At 39.5% G+C, this 22,998-nt stretch overlaps 1 protein-coding gene across 8 annotated transcripts in view; it reads right to left on the minus strand.

Moving 5' to 3' along the window:
* EML5 (EMAP like 5) overlaps positions 1-22,998 on the minus strand; it is a 163,405-nt gene that overhangs the window by 2,327 nt on the left and 138,080 nt on the right. For 5 of the 8 annotated variants that reach the window (XM_073895710.1, XM_073895709.1, XM_073895708.1 and 2 more), the window contains 11 exons: positions 21,951-22,029; positions 20,230-20,359; positions 17,947-18,045; positions 15,468-15,488; positions 7,693-7,866; positions 6,858-7,066; positions 4,461-4,618; positions 3,025-3,139; positions 1,986-2,174; positions 1,651-1,823; positions 23-185 (listed from right to left, as the gene is read on the minus strand). In XM_073895710.1, coding sequence (XP_073751811.1) covers positions 23-185; positions 1,651-1,823; positions 1,986-2,174; positions 3,025-3,139; positions 4,461-4,618; positions 6,858-7,066; positions 7,693-7,866; positions 15,468-15,488; positions 17,947-18,045; positions 20,230-20,359; positions 21,951-22,029 — 1,510 coding nt within the window. Of the gene's footprint in view, positions 1-22; positions 186-1,650; positions 1,824-1,985; positions 2,175-3,023; positions 3,140-4,460; positions 4,619-6,857; positions 7,067-7,692; positions 7,867-15,467; positions 15,489-17,946; positions 18,046-20,229; positions 20,360-21,950; positions 22,030-22,998 lie in introns of those variants that run through there. The other 3 variants (XM_073895712.1, XM_073895714.1, XM_073895715.1) reach the window with 3 other exon arrangements.

Consider the following 22,998-nt stretch of genomic DNA (forward strand, 5'->3'; position numbering starts at 1 on the left):
TTTTATAGTATTGGTACCATACCTGGAGATACCTGCTGTCTGCAGAGAAGTCCATTTGAATGACAAAGCTGGGAATGTCTCTGCAGTAGCTGATTCTGTTAAGGGTGGGGCCCAATGTTAGGTCGTAAAAATCCACGGAGTTCTCACTAGAACCCACAGCCAGAAACCGGGAATCTGGACTAAATCTGGAGGGGTAATAAAAGACGTGAAAGACACATAAGACCACATGAAATTACATAAACATTTAAGACCAGTGACTTGCTTTCTACCTCTCAAAAATAAGTGTGTGTGATCTGGCCCCAAGTGGATTTACCCGATAGACACAACTGATTGTGTATACTGAGATTATTATATTTGTGTTACATGAAACAAAAAGCTTGTATTTCACTTCAATTTTAAGTGGCTCCTGAATTTTCATCTGCTGCTTGCTTTAAAAAGATAAGTTTTGAAAAAGCCACTAACAAATACATAACTCTTAAGTTACATAGGACACCAAATTTACCAAGAAAGGATTCTTTCATCTGGAAACATGGTATCTTCACAGCAAAAAACACAGACCAGATTAATTTGCCTCCGGTTATCAGATGAAGTGACACTACCTGAAGTTTAGAAGTATCTTGAGAGAGAAATACGTGCCTAGAGGTCATGGGAAATAGTATGGGACAATTCAGTTGAGGTTCTTTAGGGAAACGGGGGCCTGCGGGAAGTTTATATATTGAAATTCTGAGGAAGGTTTCATGTGTAAAAGGGTTTTACTAATGAAAAGAATGCAAGCTTTTGACAGAACTGGATTCAAAAATCCTATCTTGATCACACAGAGGTACTCAGTAAAGGGTAACCACTGTCAAAATAAGCTTATACACTGGAATATAAAAGTTCAAGAAAAGTTCAAAGTTTAATTCAGATTCTGGGGCATAGATGTTTGATGAGTATTTTTTTAAAAAATATTTATTTGAGAGAGAGTTGGAGGGGCAGAGGAAGAAGGAGAAGCAGACTCCTGGCCGAGCAGGGACAGAACCCTGAGATCAGGACCTGAGCCAAAGTCAGGTACTCAACCGACTGAGCCACCCAGGTGCCCTGATGAGTACTGATTAATTGATTATATATTCAATTAAGAGAGGGGCACCTGGGTGGCTCAGTTGGTAAAGCGGCTGCCTTCAGCTCAGGTCATAATCCCAGGGTCCTGGGATCAAGCCCCGCATCGGGATCCCTGCTCGGCGGGGAGCCTGCTTCTCCCTTTCCCTCTGCCTGCCTCTCTGCATCTCTCTGCCAAATAAATAAGATCTTTAAAAAAAAGATTCAACTAAGAGGTGGGGTTATAACTCTAGTTCTCTAGGCTGACAACTTATGAAGGACAGACGGCTCTCTTCTGTACAGTGGAACATAATTCTTGGACGGATCAACTTGCTGGACACATCCAGTGTGATACTTACTCATCAAACATTCCCTGAATACATGCTGTTATAAGGCACTGTGGTTGGTGCCAATGGGTTGATAATTTAGCAAGCAGTAAGTATACAAACAGCCACATTTCAGCATACAATTTATGATGCGATTAAATGCTATAGGCACTAAGGACCTGTTTTCGAATGTAACCCGGGTCATTTAAGAATATATATACCAAAAATTCTATTCCATTTGTTGACTAACCTTATATCATGGATTGCACATCGTCTATCTCTCTTCTTTCCCCATATTTTTAGAGAGCTCACCAGTAAAATAATAAATTCTCCATTTTTCATTCCAATAGCCACCATATCCCCTTCAGGGCTGTAACACACGGTACGAGCAGCATGTCCCAGATTCACTTTGTTTAACATCTTCTGCATAAGAACCAAGAGTCATAGAGAACTATATTAGACTACTTACAAAGTAAACCAATTTTTCAAAATTCTCAATATAGTTCTCAAATAGTTAAGTGCTAGCAATTTAGGACTTCCGCTGTCCTTAGAAATTATAACTTTAAGAAAGAAAACTGTACCTACTTTATCAGCAATATCCCAGAGTCTCACTGTCCCATCTTCTGCAGCAGAAAGGAAAAAATCCCGGGAAGGATGTGTCACCAGTCCCCATATGGGTCCATCCACATGGCCATTAACTAAAATATTACATGCTGCATTTTTCTCTCCAACTTCAATGATCTCTGCGTTCCTTGTCCCAACTAGGATCTTGCCCTAAAACACAAATGGGACCAACACATTTAATGTAATACAAGAGTTGCTTTCAGTGACTTAAGAAGGACCCTACTGACCTCCTCTCCAAGAACTTTCCGCTGTGAGTACTCTAGGAGCAAGCCAGGCATTAGCTCCTGTGGTTTTCTTTGATAGCGGCACATCTGCAGGAGCACAGGGCGGGCCTGCCTGGCAGAGTCCGTGCTAAAGAACAGAACCGTGCTCTAACTAATCATAGCACCTGGCTTTGCCAGTCAAAGTTTGGACCTGGACTCTCTCTTAATCTGAAGAGCTCCAAGGAGGTGTAAGTGCACTGGGATACAGGAAGAAAGTATTGGATTTTAGTTAAAAGGGAAATTTAACCAATAGATACATGGACTGAGAATAATACATGTATATGACACATGCTTATTGCAAGTTCATGCATGGTCAAAATTTTTTATAGGAATGTGTGTTTAAAAAAGACCGGGCACTGGGCTGGCTCAGTTGGTAGAGTGAGTGACTTGATGTTAGGGTCGTGAGTTTAAGCCCCACGTTGGGGGGGAGGCGGGAGTACTTTAAAAAAAAACAAAAACAAAAAAAGTTGCTCTAATCAGAATGAGTCAACCGGCGAGAAACTTCCCTCCTGCCTACCACAGCTGAGTCAGTGGACTCAAGAACCTATGGAGGCCGACCTAGAGTACGGAGACAGGAGGGCAGCTTCCTGTGCTCTGGCCGGCCCAGGGAGGCCGGGGCCAGCCAACAAGCAGACGCCTCTTGTCTACCACTCGTCAAGTTCCCGAGGGGGAGAGAACCCCACGAGTAAGTGTCCTCTACTTTGTGCCGCCCCGTGATGGCTCGAGAAACAGCTTACTTTGCCTCTGCACACAGAACGAACACAGTCCGTGACTTGTCCGGTCTCGAGCCTGAAGGCGCGGCACCGTCTCAGCTCCTGATCCCACAGTTTGACTGCTCCCCCTTCTTTTGACCTGATAACAACCCAAACCCAAATAAACATTTGTTATTAGCTATTCCAAATCATTTTTGAAATAAATACTAAATTATAAGCAGAATAGTAAATAAAAGAGGCCCTAATACTTTTTACAGCAATTTTAAGATACACAGTATTCCAGTCATTCTGTTTAAGCTGACTTTACTTTTACTTCATTTTTCGGACATAAGCATAATCTTATTTAGCTCCCATCCCCCACATAATGTATCCTCTTGATTAAGGAAATGTGTAAAATGTGTAACGTCAAAATGGTAATGAAAAGGTAAGGCTAGATAACCGGATTACAGATACTATGCTCTAGAGGAAATTTTTATTTATTCCTCCCAGGACGAAAATACCCGACTGAAAGCACTCAGTGGCTGCCCATGAGCAGAGGTGTGCAGGGTGTGTGGCATGCAGGAAACCCCAGCATCAGAGTAATACAGGAAAGACAGTATTTAGCCCGTTTACAGCTTTTTGCTTAAGAGAACTGAAAAATGTAGAACTTTATTTTCTGTCTGTGAGATGAATTGCTTGTCTTAGGACAAAAACATGCCCATGCAGGACAACAGTCTTTATTCATGTGAAAGAAAAGCTACTGCATTTGTGTTTCATATACGTGGCTTCTCTCAATCCTGTCTGGAAATGTACTTACTTCTTGGACATGTAAACACTGCATTTTATATGAATACGTCGACAGAAAATCAGTTCTAAATCAGTTCTAAATATCTGGCTTCTGGCAGGTTTTCAAAGCACTCAGAAAAAGGCCTTTCCTTAGACTTAAGTTTTAAAGCCTTGTATTACACAATTTAATGTCACAGGTTTGCCTCAAGGAAAAGCACACAAGGCAGTTTGTTTCTAGCATCCTCTCATCTTCTGCTGAGGCAGCCAGCAGTACGCACCTTGCCCCTAAGTGTCCGCCCAAAGAAGAGAGCAGGCAGGACAGGTGCAGCCTGGGTTTGAGGGCAGAGATTCTCCCACGGGCCCCCTCTTACCCAGCAAATAGGGACACAGGATACAGACGTGACGAAAATCAGTTCTCTGCCTGCATCACAACTACCCCAGAGAAAGTCTCACCCTGACTGCTGGGGTCTAGGCTTCTCTACAGTATGAAAACAACTGCAAGTGGCTTAAGACCAGAACGTAAGAAGCAACAAGAAGGCACATAAGAGGCAATAATGGCGAAGCAGAGGAGGAGGAAGTGCAGAAGGGAGAATCGGCGGAGCCCCGGAAGAACTAGACTCCCGAGCGGCAAACCGCGGGCCGACGCACGCGCAGGCGCGCAGCGCAGGGAGGCCATGCAGGGGAGCAGGACTCACGGCCTCTCCTTGCCGCCGGTCACGACCAGGCCGTCCCGAAGCGTGGTGTACATGGCGAACACGGGCCCGTTGTGAGCTCTGGCCACAATCCTACACAATATGTGATCTCTCCACACACACACATCTCCACTGACGGCACCTGTAAACGTCAAGTTATTCTGAAAAGGAGTGGGGAAGGGGGAGATAAACTCATCAAAAGTTCAAATAGAGACGAAACAGACGCAACTCTCTACGGTAAGGGGGGCCTACCTCCCACACGGCCCGGCGCGGGGAGCCGGGCGCCCCGAGCCAGGAAGCTCCGACTGGCTTTGCCGGGGCCTGCGGTGCGGCTCTGCTGCACGTTCCCCGGACTAACCTGGGACAAGACCCGGAACCTCTAGGAGGATCCGCTTTTTCATGTGTAAAATGAGGGAGTTCAGGCTCCAAGGTCCCTTCCAGTTCTACAATATTATCATTCTGGTTCATATCATCCCTTTGGGCTGCCTCCCTTCAGCTGCCCGAGAAGTAACTTGAGGTCATTAGTCACGGAGAGTAAAAGAGGAGCAGGAGTAGGAAGTGAAAAGAACTTTTCACTAGGCTGGTGAAGTATTTTGTCACAGAAGGTAAAACTACAGGATTTATAAATAGAGCAAAGCTGTGGGAATTTTTAGGTTTCACTAATTCATGAAGTTATATATGAAATTAATGTTGGCCATAACTTCTTAAAATCAAAAGCAAAGTCAATGCAATACAAAATAAATTTGATAAGGTACCAAAAGTAATAGCGCTTTAGATCACTGAGAACTGCAATCCTAGCGATCTAGTTCATTTATGCGGAGACTGGAGAAATTAAATTCTGTATCATGTGCTATTTTCATCCATCTTAGCTTCACTTTTGGAGCAACTGGTACAAGATCTTTCACCAGAAACAATATGGAGAGAACCAGGAGGAAAGTCAGTTTTCAGTTACAACAAAACAAAGATTTTCTTTAATCTTTCTGAGAACACTATATGGTCCGTATGTTTTTCCCTATAACAACTTTTTTTTAAGTCATCTCTACCCACAAGGTGCAGCTTGAACTCCCAACCTGGAGATCAAGAGTCGCCCACTCCACCGACTGAGCCGGCCAGGGGCCCCTCCCAACAACAATTTAATGTGACTTCGAATTCTGCAGCATTTATGCATCTTCTCTGTACCTTATATTTGGATAACAATAATTATATTTGTCATCTAGAAGCATCACTAATCCATGCCTTATCTGCAATTAGTATGTGAATGCTTCAGTATTTTACTTCCCTTGCTTTTACAGCCCCTCGGCAAAGATGATGTTCAAAAAGGCCTAAGCTGGACATCAACCCATCTGGCTACATAACAAAACACTCTGATCGCACTGCTGCTTCAAACATCAGCCAATTGTGACAAATATTTTAGTCTTCAATGTATTTTCTATCAGGCATGGGCAACTGGCTACGTAAGAACTTTTATACACGAAGAAATTTAATCTACACGGACAAATTAAATGCCAGAAGCATTTGAATGTGTGAGTTCTTCTTCTAGAAAGGAATTACTGCTCTTCTATAAAGAATGCCCAAAATGTTTAATGGAAGTCTGACATGGTACAACCAACATTTTCAATGGTCTTTTTCTCAAAAACGTGTGCTTAAAGGTTCTAAAAGTATAATTTTCTTCACATTCCATACCCACGTAAACAGTAAAGAAATCCACTTAGGTTTTTGATGCACCCAAGGATTTTTTAAAAAGCCTGGAGGGCAAAGGGTATTAAAGGAAAGAGATGTGGATCATGAACCGCCAGCCCAGATGGGATGGGGGAGGGGAAGGAATGGCTCTCTCAAACACTCTCTGTGAAGGCCAGGAATTGTGTTCTCCTTCCTCCTTGGAGTGAGCTGGGTGAGCGGGGCGAGCAGAGAGAGAGGCACTGGCCCAGAGCACTTCCAACTATGTGCTAAGCAGTGCGTTACGATGATAGAAAGCAAAGGAAATCCTAAACCCCAGTACCACTTTAAACAGTTGAAAGTTACATTTCTTGATTCATCTTTCTGTATTCTGACAAATCTTTAGGATTATGAGGAACTACTAGGAGGATAGAAATTTTAGGAATTTTAGGGTGACAATTACAAAATTAATGAAGGCTTTTAAGAATAGCAGTGGCCCAAGGACTCAAACGTTTCATTACAATCCTTCACCCTCATTAATTTTCTTTCCCACTCCCTGATTTCTGAAAGTCTCAGAGTCTGGAAGGGGAAATGTATGCATTGACCAGGACATCTGTAATGATCAGTGGGTCACAATCCACAGGACAGTGTATGGTGGCTTATCTATCTAAAGTAAGAAAATTCAAAGTAGTCCAATTTCTGTAATTCCGAGATACGCTAGCACACGCATTTTAAGAGACATACTGCACCAAATGCAACAGCGAGCATGGTCTGCATCCGCGCATCCTCCACTGTGCTCAGGAGCCCTTTTTTGCTAAGAAGAGCCCTTCCTGCCAGTGTCCAGAACTTCACGTGTTTGACTCCCACAGAGACAAACTGGGAATCTGAATCTGGTCGGAATTCAGCCACAAAAATACGCTGGTTGTGGCCAGCTCTGCTGGCGATTTTGGTACCTGATACAGACAACAAAATTAACAAGGTTGACAGTTATTCACAATATATAGTTCAAAAAACAAATATTTATGAGGGGGTATGTCCCTCGCACAGCTACCTAGCAATCACAGGACCTGTGCAGAGAGTCCTTTGGACATATTTTCTCAAGGGATATGTGTATTAATGGGAGCTTTATTATCACTGAAGGGCCATTCCAGATTTTAGAAATCATTCTCTGTGGCTCTGTGAACTTCACTTTTTATAGCAGCTATATAACTGAAAAGTTTTGTCTAAAATATAAGTAATATTACCCTATTGATGTTGTCACTTACAATATACTTCATTTCCATTCTTGACTAAGACCCTCCATAACCAACCAAATAACTGGCAAAGAGACTTACATATGAAAGGAAATAGCAGCAAATCATATATAGTATTAATAACTTTCACTAATTTACGTTTTGTGAGCTTCTTTCATTGAGTTTTTAAAGTGGAACATACCAACAGTAACATCAACTGTGTACTGTATAGGGCTGAAATGAAAAATGATTTCACTCACCAAGTTAAGGCAAATACTAGAGAACTCATATTACCCTAGTATTCTTTTTTTTTTTTTTTTAAATTACAAAAGGAAAAAGAATCCTACCTTCCTGCCATCTCCAAATGGTAATAGTATGTTCTGGGTCCAGCCCCACAGACAGCAAGAGTTTTCCAGTAGCACTGAAGCTAACTGAACACACTCCCTTTGAATGGTAGCATCTCAGGATAGATAAAGTCTGCTTGTTCACCGCATCCCAGATGTGGATGGAAGGAGCTGTAGCTAAATAAAGATAAAATCCAAAAGTTGTAATATGCCTATTACAAATGTTTCCATTTCTACAGCCGATGCATATTTTCTGAAACATGGAAAAGTATGTACCAAAGAAAGGCTATGTACTTAATAAAAAATAGCTCAAAACTAAGACTAAATTAAAAAAAAAAAAAGAAATGAAACAGACTCATAAATACAAAGAGCTGATGGCTGCCAGAGGGGAGGGTGGTGGGGGATGGGAAAGAGGGGGAGGAGAGGGGCGCAGGAAGGGAGTGGGAGAGACAGGCTCCGGGTTAGGAATAAGCCACAGGGAACAGAGGTGGCTGAACCGGGACGGCAGTGCAAGCATGGTCACACGTGGCAGCCACACTCGTGGTGAACGCAGAATGCACACCCTTGTCCAATCACGACGCTGGACGCCTGAAACTCATGCAACATTGTGTGTCAACTATACCGCAATTAAAAAATTGTGTGCACACTCTCTCTCTCAAATAAATTAAAAAACAGTTTACCATATAATAAAATAGGGTATTTTTGTGTGAAAAACTGAACCTAATAAACTTAAGTACTGGACTAAAACTAGAATGTCCCTTATCCAATAAAAGTCAAAGGATATGAAGAACTGGCAAACTTAATAAGTGCAGCAGCATCAACAGTAGCCTCGGAAACTATGGAAAGAGCCCAAATGTCCATCAACTGATGAATGGATAAAGATGTGGTGTATATATACACAATGGAATATTACTCAGCCATCAAAAAGAACAAAATCTTGCCTTATGCAATGCTGTGGATGGGCCTAAAGAGTGTTATGCTTAGCAAAACATCAGTCAGAGAAAGACAAATACCATATGATTTCACTCCTATGTGAAAGAAACAAAACAGATGGACATTTGGAAAGGGGAAAAAAAAAAAAAAGGGAAGCAAACCATAATAGACTCTTAATGACAGAGAACAAACTGAGGGTTGATGGAAGGAGGGGAGGTGGGGGATGGGCTAAATGGGTGATAGGTATTAAGGAGGGAGCTTGTTGGGATGAGCACCCAGTGTTGTATGTAAGTGATGAATTGCTAAATTCTACTCCTGAAACCAGTATTACACTGTATGTTAACTATAATTTAAATAAAAATTTGAAGAAAAACATATACTAGATCAGTCTATAATTTTTTGCCAGTAATAAATATTATATAGGTCTTCTATAATATAAACAACATTTTTACATGTTCACAAAAAGCACCTCTCAGCAATCCATATACTTTATTTGCCTAAATGTGATGAGGTAGATAATGGACTTTCAAGAAACATCACTCAGTTTTGTCTCCAAATTTCATATGTCACAAATTACAAAGACTTTCATTTATCTAAAATTTAGCTAGCAAGTAATCTTAAGTTGAATTACTGAGCTTTTCAAGCTTTCGTAGAAAGTTAAATGAGATGGTAAGGAGTGTATACCTGAAATTTAGGTTTTAAAACGTACAGGTAGGACCATGTCATGGGATTGCTAATATTCAGACTGTTCTGAACTTGTATCAGTAACAGGATTTAAGATTTAAATCACTACAAATTTTCAAGGCCTTTCTAACTTACTGAAGAAAGATTAAATTATGTTCATTAAGTGCGTTTTAATTTCTCCTATGATTCAAAAATGGTCATTCATGATCCTGGAGTGACACAGGTCCTGCTCTGGCTCTTCCCCTCCCTACGGGCCACCAGCTGATGGGCTGATGGGAGCCACCCGGGGCCAGACCTGTTAGAGCGGACACACCCCGGCCCCACTCCCAGGCCCACGTGTTCTCCCGAGGCGCGCACCTCGGAGCGGGCAGAGCCACAGAGCTGTGCTGTCCTCACGATCCGTTTCTGCCCTTGCTCCCATCTCCGGAAAATCAATCCCACTGTTTTTTTTGTTGTTGTTGTTTTTAAGATTATTTATTTGAGAGAGAGAACAAGCCGGGGACGGAGCAGAGGGAGAAAGAGAGGCAGACTCCCCGCTGAGCAGGGAGCCTGACGTGGGGCTCGATCCCAGGACCCCGAGAGCATGACCTGAGCCGAAGGCAGAAGACGCTTAACCGAGCCACCCAGGCGCCCCTGCCACTGACTTTTTTAAAGATTTTATTTATTTATTTGACAGAGAGCGAGCGCGCCCAAGCAGGGGGCACGGCAGGGGGAGAGGCAGGCTCCCCACTGAGCAAGGAAGGAGCCCAATGTATGGCTTGATCCCGGGGTCCCAGGACCATGACCTGAGCCGAAGGCAGACACCCAACCAACCGAGCCACCCAGGCGCCCCTGCCACTGACTTTTTATAAGCATTCTTAAACTCTAAGAACGACTAGAAGGGTCACATGGGAGCTTGTGATAGAAACGTTCTACATATTGATTTGGGTGGTGACTGCACAGTTTTGTACAACAGCCAAAACCTTTTGAACTTCTGCTTTAAAAATGAAATAAAAATAGAAAAGATCTGTAAACAATAAATTTAGAAATTAAAAAAAAAGTCTCTAGTACAGAGACGCCTATTGGGGAAAAATACTGCTTGCTCAATTGATTAGTCTAATGCTCTTGTGACAACCTCCCCTGCACCCTAACCCCTGATGCTCCGTTCCCCACCACTCCCCACTCCCCACCTCCAGCAGAGTGATTTAGTTCAGTGACCCAGATTTAGCCAATCAGCACATGGTATTCCCCAGGTGTCTTCTTAGTACAGGGTTTGCTTTGGGTCTTAAAAGGACTCAATCAGGCTAAAAGGAAGGAACCATGAACTTTTAGCTCATGGTTGTGAAAAGGGTTTTTATCCTTTTTCCCACTAAATGAAAGCAAAGAAGCATTAACTCTAACTGGTACTGGCAGCCCTTTTCTGACCACATGCAACCAACCTTAGGGCTAATAAATTTCCTTATTTTCTGTCACAGAGGGCATATGGAAGACCGCTAAGGTATTAATGGACAACTGCCTATTGTGACAAATGGTAACTATGATGGGGGGTCGGGGGGGTTGGAGAGTTCTCTTTGAATCCCCTTAAGGATGAAAATGTCAAATTCTTAGCACTGTCTTAGGTACACTGAAAAAGCTTTATCAGACAAAAGATGTCTCCTTACTGTCTACCCAGAAGACACGTATTCAAATGGTAATTATACCACATATTTTCTAATATATATTTACTCTCCCACGTTCCAAAGTGACAATTTCAAAATTTTACCCACCTTCTTTACCACCTCCTCACTCTCAGCTATTGAAATGAAGAAAACAGCCTCCTATCCCCCCCCCCCCCCCCCCCCCCCCCGGCCAAACCCACCAGTCTTCTTGCCTGCCTTCCATCTTTATGTCTGTGAATAGTTTCTTGTTGCCAATTCTTTCTCCGGAAGTATTCTCCCATCTCACTGAGGCTGCTGCCCAAGTAAAAAATTAACAGCCTTGGTTCCTCACTTTGTTACCCCACCCTCACATCCAATTCTTCAGAAAGGATCACTGGCTTTACCTCCAAAATACATCCCATCTTTGTCTAGTTCTCTCCATTTTTATTCCTACCACCCCAGTTAAAAATGCCTTTTGCTGATTACATCTCTTTCCCCTCTACATCCTTAATAGTGCAGAGTGATCTTCTCAAAGTATAAATTAGATCACCTCACTCCCTTGCTTCACACTCTCCATGATGGATTCTGCACTGAGCATGAATCCAAACTCCTCTCCACAATCTGCAAAGCCCAGTGCAGCTGATTCCTACCCCCTTTCTCCAAGTTCATCTCAGAGGCCTTACTCCTCCATACTAACCTTCCTGTTTCTTGATTTACCTTTATGGCCTGCACAGGAAAGAGTTAATATAAACAAGCCTGAAGTTACTATCACTAGAAGGGCCTGCTTGCAAGAGTGTAAGAACTCGACTTTTGAAATTGTCCCTCTGTTGATTTAAAGCTGTTTTATCTACCTGGGGTGCTGAACACCTGCTTTCTTCTGGGTATTTCAGTAGTTGTGGCTGGTCTGTGTCTATGTGACCAGCCCCCAGTAAAAAGCCTGGACTTTAAGGCTGGAATAGGCTTCCCTGGACAAAACCCTGCTCTCATGCTGCTGCATCTGCTGCTGGTAAAGCAGATTTGTGTGTGACCCTTGGGGAAGGGTGGTGAGGGAGACAGAGAAAGCCTGTGCCCGTGGCCTCTAGACTCTACCCTGTGTGTCTTTTTCCCTTGCTGATTACTGTAAGAAACTATAGCCCTAACTATCTCAGGGCCCTGTGACTCCTTCTAGTGAATTATTGAGTATGGGTGGTCTTGGAACCCACAAACCAGGCCTCAGCCTGGAGTCCCCAGTTCATCCCTTGGCTATCATTTTTTTTGTATCATTCTTGGTCCAACTGAATGTTACCACCTCTGAGAAAACGAACACCTTGTTTTACTGACATCATCTTGTTGTTTTTATCATATTACCACCTCAGATCATGTTAGTTTTAAAAGTTTACTTATTTATTGCCTGTCTCCCTGTGGAGCTAGAGTCTGCAAACTTTTTCTGTAGAGGGTCAGAGACAAAATTGAAGATATTATGCAGGTACTTGTGTAATAAGAGAAAACAAATTTCCATAAAATTTTTAGTGATGAAATTCACTGAGTAAATTTTTTTTTTTAATAAAGATGTAATGAGAAGAATGAAATTCTTTTTTGGAGATAACAATGTCACTGAAGTGAGGTTCAAAGTCAGAGTTCTTTATCATTAAAATCAACTGCAAATGTTCGCCTGTAGTAATTTTACACATTGCAATTTTGAAAATGTCTTATGTAGATAGTTACTGACAAATCTGAATATTAATTCACAAGTACATGGTCTTAACTGAGCATATCAATCACTTGGAAAGCATTTAGAGCATTCTATTAGGGTCTTGTCTTCATTATCTGGCTTTTAGCATGTATTACATTGCAGAATAATTACCATAAACCGAACGTTAGGTGGAAGTTCTTCAGTTTCAGTTAAACCAATTTTTGAAATATGGACATTTTCTTTGCTTTTACATCGAGATCTGAAAAGTGCTGTTGGAACTGTAGTTTGAAACCAGAAAATACATTTGGTACAAATGGGACTCTCACTTCTTGTTCTAATGTTTGACAGCATGCGAAGCATATCAAGCAGGTTGGTGTTACTTGCGATTACAACGTCAGCCACCACCAATGAGCTTCCTGTAGGTGTAAGTTTCACTGCGAGTGTAACTGCAGGTTGTTACTGTGATTGTAGTTTCCTTGTAATTTCGGGTGGAATTCATTAGGAAACATTATCAAGTCTGTAGCAAAAACTAATTTCCAAGGCCATTCAGTTTTCCATAATAGAGATGGACAGCACTACTTTTCTCATTCAGAAAAATTATAGTCTTGGTTCTGAGCTCCAAAAATTGCAATAATGCTACTATTGCTAAACCACTGAACTGCTGTGGATAGGACAAGTCAGGATATTCAGCTTCTATTTCTAACATAAATTCACGGAACTGATGAGGGTTAACTCTATGAGAACAAATGACATTAACTGTTGACTCTCAATGACAAACTGCGGTTGTCAGTAACACATGATACACTGAAATGTTTTCCACAAACTACCTGATGAATAACACAATGAATAACCATAGGCTTTAAACACCTTAAATTTTCACCAGCTTTGTACACTTAACCAACTATCCTTTTCTCTGTTCCAGCTCCACATATATTTCTACCATCAGTTATCAAATATCTTAGCAGATTCCACTTCTTAATGTTTTCTTAACTTCTCTGACAATATTATCTTTTGTAGTTGTTCCATGGAGACTATTCTTAGAGGCCAACTCCTCAGTTACTTCAAAGTTGGCACTGATTTCTCAAGTAAGCAATTGGCAACATCTGTCAATCCATCAAGAGCCAAGGGAAACCATTCCGAATTATCTGCCTTTTGTGGGGTCTTGTTCTTAATTGACTAATGAGGGTATTCCCAACGTCCTCAACTCTTTCATGATTTAATTAACTCACGGTCAGTAAACAGCTTCTCTTGACTAACAAATGAGCCATTCAGAAACTTTGGTTGCAGGATCATTTTATGTTTTATTTTTGTGAAGAAATTCTGTTGTGATGAGAGATTCTCACATATATTCTTTTAAATTTTCCAATTTTTCTGACTGTTGGTTTCCTGTGAGCTGGGAATACTGTGATAAAGCTTCGTGTGAAAATGTTACCATATATTGTATTTTTTTAGCCCAGCTCCAGCGTCACTGCAGGATAAACACGTTTTACCAGGTAATTTGATAACAACATAATCCACATCTCACTGTGCCTTACAAATGTGACCTTCGGGTGCCTGGGTGGCTCAGTTGGTTAAGTGTCTGCCTTCGGCTCAGGTCATGATCCCAGGGTCCTGGGATCGAGCCCCGCATCAGGCTCCCTGCTCAGCAGGGAGTCTGCTTCTCCCTCTCACTGTCCCTCTGTGCTCTCTCTCTCTCTCTCAAATAAATAAATCTTTTTTAAAAAAAAAAGTGTAACCTTCAAGTCCACGTTCCTTTTTTGCCTTGTTCTGACATGATGGATATACACTGGTTAGATAACAAAACAGTGTTGTGATGTAGCTTGCAACCTGCCACGTTACAAGGGCATTGCTGCACTTGGAGTGTGCCAAGCAGCAGTGTGAAGCGATGAGAAGGGGGTCACGTGTGGTCTCTGGCACAGCTGCTACACGCCAACGTAGCACAAAAGCCGCCACAAACCATGCATAACTGAATGAGCCTGGATGTGTCCAATAAAACTTTATCTATGGATGTTGAAATTTGAATTTCATAGCATTTTCATGTGCTGTGAAATTTTCTTTTGATTTTTCCCAGCTGTCTGACATAGTAAAAACTATACTTAGCTCATGGGTTATACAAAAACAGGTAGTGGGCCAGATTAGGCCCCAAGGCTGTAGTTTGCCAACCCCTGCTCTTGAATGTAACCAAGAAAGCAAAAACACTGCCTGTTGTGTTGGATAAATTTGTATTTAATAACCAAATCACAAAATCATGCTTTATCCTGGAGGAGAGGGAAGTAGATACACATCATGGGGAAATATTTTTGTATCAAGCTGCTATTTTTACTATATTAGGTAAACTGAAAATTGAGTTGAAAAAGCCTAGTGAATACCTAAAAACAACGGACACATTGCCTAGTAGCTTTATAGAGTCACAAAGCTATGGTCAAGATCAATAATAGAAAGTTATTTTTAAATCTTAAGTGATCTGTTGATCTAGTATGTGCAATAATTGGAATGATATATAAAAATAACAAAATTTTACTTCTGGCAATATAATCTATTGATTCATATTTAAGATTAATTTTACTCCCACCTCACTCTTAGCAGCTATATGATACTGGCAAGTTAATACCTACCATGAAGGATTCTGGCAATGACTACATAGGTAATACATGTAAAATGCTTACAATAGTGCTGGCACACTAAAAACGTCAAAATATATTAAGTTCTAAAAATAAACAACTCTTATTGCAGATAGGGTCCAGTATCATGACATTAAAATGATATATTTTTCACTAAAAAAAATCCAAAATAGGCTCACATATTGAATTTCTCTATAAAAATTCGGGCTATCATTACTAAACAATATAACGAAAATGATGAATTTTCCTTACCTGACATGTCTGCTAAATCACCTACAATGGAAAAGCAGAAAAATAATTTTCCGTAAATAAAAGCAAAATTTATAAAAATTCAATTATCACAAAATAATTTTTACTCAACATAAATCATAAAGTGTCATATGCAAAATGAATTTTATTATGTTAAACTAAGTAAACTGTAAGTGAAGCCATTCATTTCAATTATACATATATATTTACATTTCATGTATATGACCGTTCAATCTTTGGATATATCTTAGTTTACAAAATGCCCGGTTAACAGACTGAAGTTTTAATGTATCTCTGCTTGGCCCTGAGAATCCAAGATTCTAGCCAAGGGGGAAAAAAAATGAATGTAACTGGCTAAAATACCACAAAGGCAAATATTTCCCCTATGACCTATATAATTTTTAACAAAGAGAGCCATAAACATTTTATTTATTTATTTATTTATTTATTTATTTATTTTTTTTGAGAGCCATAAACATTTTAGACAGTTTTGTGTTTTGCAGGTATTATACAAGCTTGGCAGGCAAAGTAACTACTGATTCAATTCTCTTTGGGTGCAGAACAGAAACAGTCCCTCACTCTTTGGTCTTGAGTCTATCTTATACTTTATTAGCCATCAGTAAAAAATTTCTCTATCGGGGCGCCTGGGTGGCTCAGTCGTTAAGCGTCTGCCTTCAGCTCAGGTCATGATCCCAGGGTCCTGGGATCGAGCCCTGTATTGGGCTCTCTGCTCGGTAGAGAACCTGCTTCTCCCTCTCCCACTCCCCCTGCCTGTGTTCCCTCTCTTGCTGTGTCTCTCTCTGTCAGGTAAGTAAAAATAAAATCTTAAAAAAAAAAAAAAAAGAAAAATTATTAAAAAAAAATTTCTCTATCTATTCTGTGGAAGGGTATGGTGGGGCAAGGCATAGAAAATTCACCTCTATACTGCCTGGACTTTGACTTGGAAGGACGGAGATGGGGAGATAATTAGCCATTCCACATTTCCCTATAGTGCTGCCTTTCAAAATAAAAGGAACAAATGCAAATCCTGAATCATTAAGTTGTGCACCTGAAACTGATATAATGTAACATGTCAATTATATCTCAATAAAATAGGGAAAGGAATAGAGGGTCAAATTTCATGAAAGATTATATTCGTGACCACATCATTTCTTAATCAAAAGAGAAAACCACAGCACTAATATGTTAAGCAAAGCTGCTTAAAAAAGAGAGAGAAGAGGAAAGAAAAGAAGGAGCAAAGCTGGGAAACGGAAGAATCACACCTTCTAGAATTCTATTCACATAATGCAAATTCCATTAACATAGAGATTTTGTCTTTTTTTTGGTAAGCTGCTTGTATCCCACCACCTAGAACAATACCTTATGCATGGTACATGTTCAGTACATTTGTTGAATAAATGAGTTTAGCTTAATAAAAATGAACTGAAAAACTATATGCCAACTAAACTAGGCTTTCATAACCAAAATGGTAACATTATCTCATTTTCTGTGCAGAGTAAAAATAAGACTTTAATTTTTAAAAATTTAGTGAAAAAAGGCCTAGATGCAAAGATTAGAATCTTTTGTATGTAATGCAAAAAGTATCAGTCTACTTGTTAAAAATAGAAAAAATTTACAGAAAGGAAGAACACTAAAGTGGTGTAACTGCAGAACTAAGCAACCCAGAGATCAAGTTTCTGATTGATCAATTTAGTATTTGTATGAAAAATGAAGATATTAAAAGCATAAATTAACCTACCCAAAAGAAAAGACACCTGGAAAGCTGGCTCAGCAACTGAGGCCCACCGAGACCTAACAACCCAATGACATCAATCATTTTTACAAAGTACACCAGAGTTATGAAGTTCTGATTGACCAAATCTATTATGTAGTATTCATAGTGATCATTGATGGGGGGATATGTTCAAAAATAGACCTGCTATTTTCTCATCATTTTGCTTGCAGAGTGATGTGCTTTGAGTTTTTAAAAAGAGTTAAAAAGAAGACAGCAAGACGAGTTTTAAAACAGCTGGCAACTTAGATCAATGCCAAAGAAAAGAGGCAGAAAGACTTACCAGCATGGTCACTTGGCTTCTCTCTTCTTTCTACTCAACCCCAGCTGCCATAGATGCTGTGCCCCTGTCAGTCTAGTTACTTCCTGGCTCCCCTTATTTACCATTTTCTCCTCAAGTTCTTCCTTTCTACTTAATATGCTATATTAAACCTTTCTGCTGATCAGAAATTTCTGCTAAAGGACTAAATCCAACTATGTCAATCACCATAAAATAGTTTATTAATTCTGAACTGTCTGCACCAACTAAGATAACCAAAGTGAGAGGTAGGTACCTGGAAACAATTTATAGTAAAACTGGGTGTGTGTTTTTATACAAATTTTGTACATTTTGAACGATACACAAATATATTTTGCTTTTTTTCCTTTAGGATATTGAATTAATTTGAACAATTACTTAAAATTGTTTCTTTTTAAAATACAGAAACATACCTACTTGGCCAGTTGCCACTATGTTGATAAATTTGGGATGCTGATTTACAGTGAGGCACAGTATATCATCATTATGTTCCTGATAAAAACTCTGAGTCCCTATAAAAAAAAGAATTTGAGAATTAAATCTGAAAACTTTAAGGTATAACAGCATAATGCATTTATCCAGAACAATAAACTGCTCTGTTTAACTTATTTAATACATATTTTTTGAGCACTGAATGTGTGCACATCATCATAAGGATGGAAAAATGACTCGGAAGTCTTTAAATGGTTAGAGTCCTGAAAGGCATAAACCATGTAACACAAGGCTAAAGACATCAAGTGCCAAAAGAGAGTTAAAGATCCAAAGGCTATGGGAATTCTTATTTTTTTAAATTTTATTTTATTATGTTGTGTTAATCACCATACATCATTAGTTTTTGTTGTGGTGATCCACGATTCATTTGTATAACACCCAGTGCTCCATGCAGTACATGGGGAGTTTTTCTTATTGTGGGCATTTGGCACTCTTGGACTGACATGACAGATTTTGTTAATATGAAGATGGGTGGGAAAGGGCATTTCAGGTACAGAAATACTTTAAGCAAAAGTACAAAGACCAGAAAGTATTAAGTATGCATATATATGGTTCATTTGGTCAAAGTATGAGGTGAAGAAGAAATTTGAGAAATATGGCTGGAAGGGCAAACTGGAAATAGAATGATAGAGGATTTTGAATGCCAGCCTACTGAACTTTGTATTTATTCTGCAGTCAGTGGTACTCAAGAATTTTGATCAAAGAAGTCATGTGATTTATCTAGTAGCACTGACAGTGAAGAGACTTTAGACATTATCATGTAGGACATGATAAAGGTTTGTTTTGTGTTAAGTACGACGCAGAGGTGGGAAAGGAGGTTAGGATGATAGGTTGTAGGTTGGGTCCAGATTACAGAGGGCCATCAACACTAGGTCCTCCAACAAGCGAAGCAACACAAAACAATTTAACAATGACATTTGCCAGATCTAATAGTTTAAAACTTCTCTCCAAAGTGAAATGTGCTTTATATTTCCCAGAGCTGAGAGTTCAGTGACAATAAAAAGCAATTTTATGTTCTGTTGGCTAAGTTTGAAGAAAATCAGCTAATAGATCAAAACTTCCTAGACTGTAAACATAGCAATGTACCCCAAACTGGAGAGGACAAATAATGACAAGTGGAGAGGTGCCTATTCCCCCTTCTGCTCTCTCTACACCCCACCAGTAGAAAGGTGATTAATTACAAATCAGAAAACTAAAAATAAAGAAAATTACAAGTATAAACATGAAAGTGTATTTGCATATTCCTTTCTAGATCATCTTTTCTTATTCTCTATTCTCTTTGAAGGATATGTGAAGCCTCAAAGAGGATCATCTAAGTATTTTTTAAATGACCCAGATTATTAAAGTGAAAATCACCACTGATTTCTGTGTGATCTTGGTGAATCCTTTTCTTTAGGAAACCAAAACAGGACTATCATGTTAATGATTAATACAGAATAGGCATGGGGGATTAGGACTCACAAATTCCATTCTTTACCTATTCAGAGTGAAGCTATCAGAGGAAAAAGCCAGGAATGTTTGAACTAAATAATCTCTATTTTTATTCTTTAGACTTTACGAAGTTTATAATTACATATAAGAAAACAATTCAAAATTAAATAGTGAATGTCACTAGTAGGATTATACATCATTGGTCATCAAATCATAAGAGAACTTCATTTGCTTTTCAACAATCCAATCAGTTAAATAAACATCAAGAAATATTTTCTCACTATGAATCAAAGTATCACCACAGTAGAGCCACAGGGAAACAGCCTTCTTCATATCTTCCTTGGCTTTCCAAGGCCTCAGTAAGAACACTGCCCACTTCACCCCACTCCCCAGCAATCACTCACCCAACATGCTACTTTTAATCATTACCTAAAAGAGACAACCACTAAACCATCCATTTTCATGTTAAGATTAGGAAATAAAGTTACAAATGGTTTCATTATAAAACATGGTTTCAATGTATAGTAAACCTTCACTTTACTAAGAGAGACCTATGAGTACTTTTCATTATGAAATCTTTTTCTGCTGTGTTATACATTCTTAAGACTATAAGTTTGGTTATTTGAAATATTACTAGAAAATTCAATAGTATGAAATATATTTTGGACTTATGCAATTTAATTATTTATAGCTTTAACAAAGAAATGTAAGATTATAAATAAGAGAATTCTGAAGTAAAAAAAAGTGAAAGATGGAGAATCAGAGTTTCCTACCTGTAGCAACATTATGCAAAATTCCAACGGATGCAGTGTGATAAATTATATCATCACCATCATTTAGATAGTGAACATTATTCCTACAGTCTCTTCCTCGATAGCCAAAAACAAGCTCCAACACAAGGTCCTATAACAACAATAAAACCATTATACAATTCCTTATCTCTAAATGTTCACCATTATTTTTATATATAATAGTGGTATCATCAGTCAAAATGGAGGATGCATTTTGATGTTTTACAAACTTCAAATACAAAATTAAGTAGACAAACTCCTCCGTAATGTGCTTTGGGCAGCTGAAACACACACTCTATACTCTCCTACACAAAGTTATAGAAAAGGAAAAGAGAATCACAAGGTCATTTGACTTCAAGAATGTGCTGGGGCGCCTGGGTGGCTCAGTCGGTTAAGCATCCGCCTTCAGCTCAGGTCATGATCTCCAGGTCTTGGGATCCAGCCCCATGTTGGGCTCCCAGCTCAGCCGGGAGTCTGCGTCTGCCTTTCCCCCTGTTTGTGCTCTCAAATGAATAAATAAAATCTTAAAAAAAAACAAAAGAGTTCATGTGTTAAACACTGAGATGCTTCTTGTGTCCAAAAGAAGAATTATTCTGATTTGTATTGTTGGTAAAAATACGTAATCTGCATATATAACTCAGAATACATTATGTCCAAGTGCTCTACATTTGAGATGCCAAAGAGTATATCATCGTTGGTGCAGAAAACTAAGTACACCATCTCTGATAACTCATTCTAAAGTTCTAGCAGGTAATCTGCCACTGAAAGTGTCCCTTTTCTTTGACCTTGTGGGCTTTGTGGAGTAATGAGTACAACAATCACTGTCCCACAGATGTAGGCCTCATTTTTGATCTGATTTAGCAGTTTGCCTGTGGCTGCTGATACTGGAATTAAGTGCCTGGGAGAACCTTCTTGCTCAATTATTGTGGTAAGTTTCTTTGTTTGAAAGTAGAGCCTTCACTGAACCCTACAGTGAACAGATCACAGGGGGTATAAACTTTGACTTATAAATTCAAACCACTAAGTATAAGACACTGCCAAGGTACATGAACTCCTATAAGCCATAGATCTTTCACATATATTTATTTATTTATTTATTTATTTATTTTTTAAGATTTTATTTATTTATTTGAGAGAGCGAGAATGAGAGAGAGAGAGAGCACACGAGAGGGGGGAGGGTCAGAGGGAGAAGCAGACTCCCTGCTGAGCAGGGAGCCCGATGCGGGACTCGATCCCGGGACTCCAGGATCATGACCTGAGCCGAAGGCAGTCGCTTAACCAACTGAGCCACCCAGCCGCCCTCACATATATTTATAATTACAAGTTGTCTGAGAGCTCAATTCAGGGTATTATTCATGGGAAACTTAAAAAAAAAAAAGACTAATATAAATACAAAGAAACAAAGGATATCAATCCAAAACTCAGACTTGACAACTAAGCAATCAAAATTTTATGACCAAACAAAAAAGATTACTCAGGGACACCTGGCTCGCTCAGTCGGTAGAGCATGTAACTTCATCTTGGGGTTCAAGTCCCATGTGGGTGTACAGATTACTTAAAAACAAAATCTTAAAGATTATTCAGTATGTTTGTTTTCATAAAACCTAATGACAGGAAGGGAATGTCTTACAAGAAGGGAATGGAATGAATTCTGAATACATTTTAAAGCACAAGTTAACACTGGGGGAAGGGGTTCTCCTTACCTCTATTGGTCTCTTTTTCTTGCCAACATTGTTTGTCTGGAGTTTTTCTGGCCTCGGTGGGGCTCTGCTCACGGGGGGCCTAAAATAGGAAAGTGGGAATGAGGAAGGGCATCCATTATCAGGCGCCTTCACTGAGCCTCCCTCACCTGCCCACTGGAGAGAGGTCTGACACACCTTCACAAAAATGAACCCAATTTGTGTTCCTCACTAGACCGTGCCCTTTTTATCTTGATATCTTCTAAAGCCAGAAGGTGGAAATAAGATATTAGAACTTTAATTCATTTTATTTTAACTTCTTTGGTGTATGTTTCATAATGTAAATAACATATTAGCACAAGAGCAGACTGTTTATAGATAAATATACAAATGTTAGTTTAACATACTCAAAAACTTCTTGATGGGATGCATTATAACAAAGCCTAGACTACTGCTCTAAAGTGTCTACCACAGTATCTTGCACATGGCCGGTGTTCAATACATTTATCTTGAATTTTGAAAATATTTCTATGAACTTTCTATACTGCTGGCAATATAAATTATGTCTGAATTCAAATTTGTACTCATTACTTGCTCCACCAGGCCCTTTACCTTCCCTTCTTCCTGAAGTCTCTAGTGAGGTCAAGTCAAGCAAACATTTTACAGTTACATAAAATTATAAACCATACAACACTCTCTAAAAGGTAATTATATTACTTACTATTGCCTTCAACTCCCTCTCTTCTTCTCTATTCTCATTATTTACTAAACATTCGTCAACTTCACCTAGAGAGTAGCTCTCACCTCTAGCCCCCTCTTCTCTGTTTCCACTACTAGTTCAGGATCTATTTATAATGTCCCACTAGGTGTACAGAGTTCTCATTTTGAATCATTTACATGTGGAGGCTCTTTAAATGCCTAGGAATAAACTCAACCAAACAGGTGAAGGACTCTGAAAACTATAAAACACTGATGAAAGAAACTGAAGATGACACAAACAAATGGAAAGACATTCCATATTCATGGACTGAAAGCATTAATATTGTTAAAATGTCCATGCTACCCAAAGCAA

This window comes from Callorhinus ursinus, unplaced genomic scaffold (assembly GCF_003265705.2).
Source record: "Callorhinus ursinus isolate GAN/ISIS: 27379988/994484 unplaced genomic scaffold, GSC_fseal_2.0 scaffold8, whole genome shotgun sequence".
Lineage (NCBI taxonomy): Eukaryota > Metazoa > Chordata > Mammalia > Carnivora > Otariidae > Callorhinus > Callorhinus ursinus.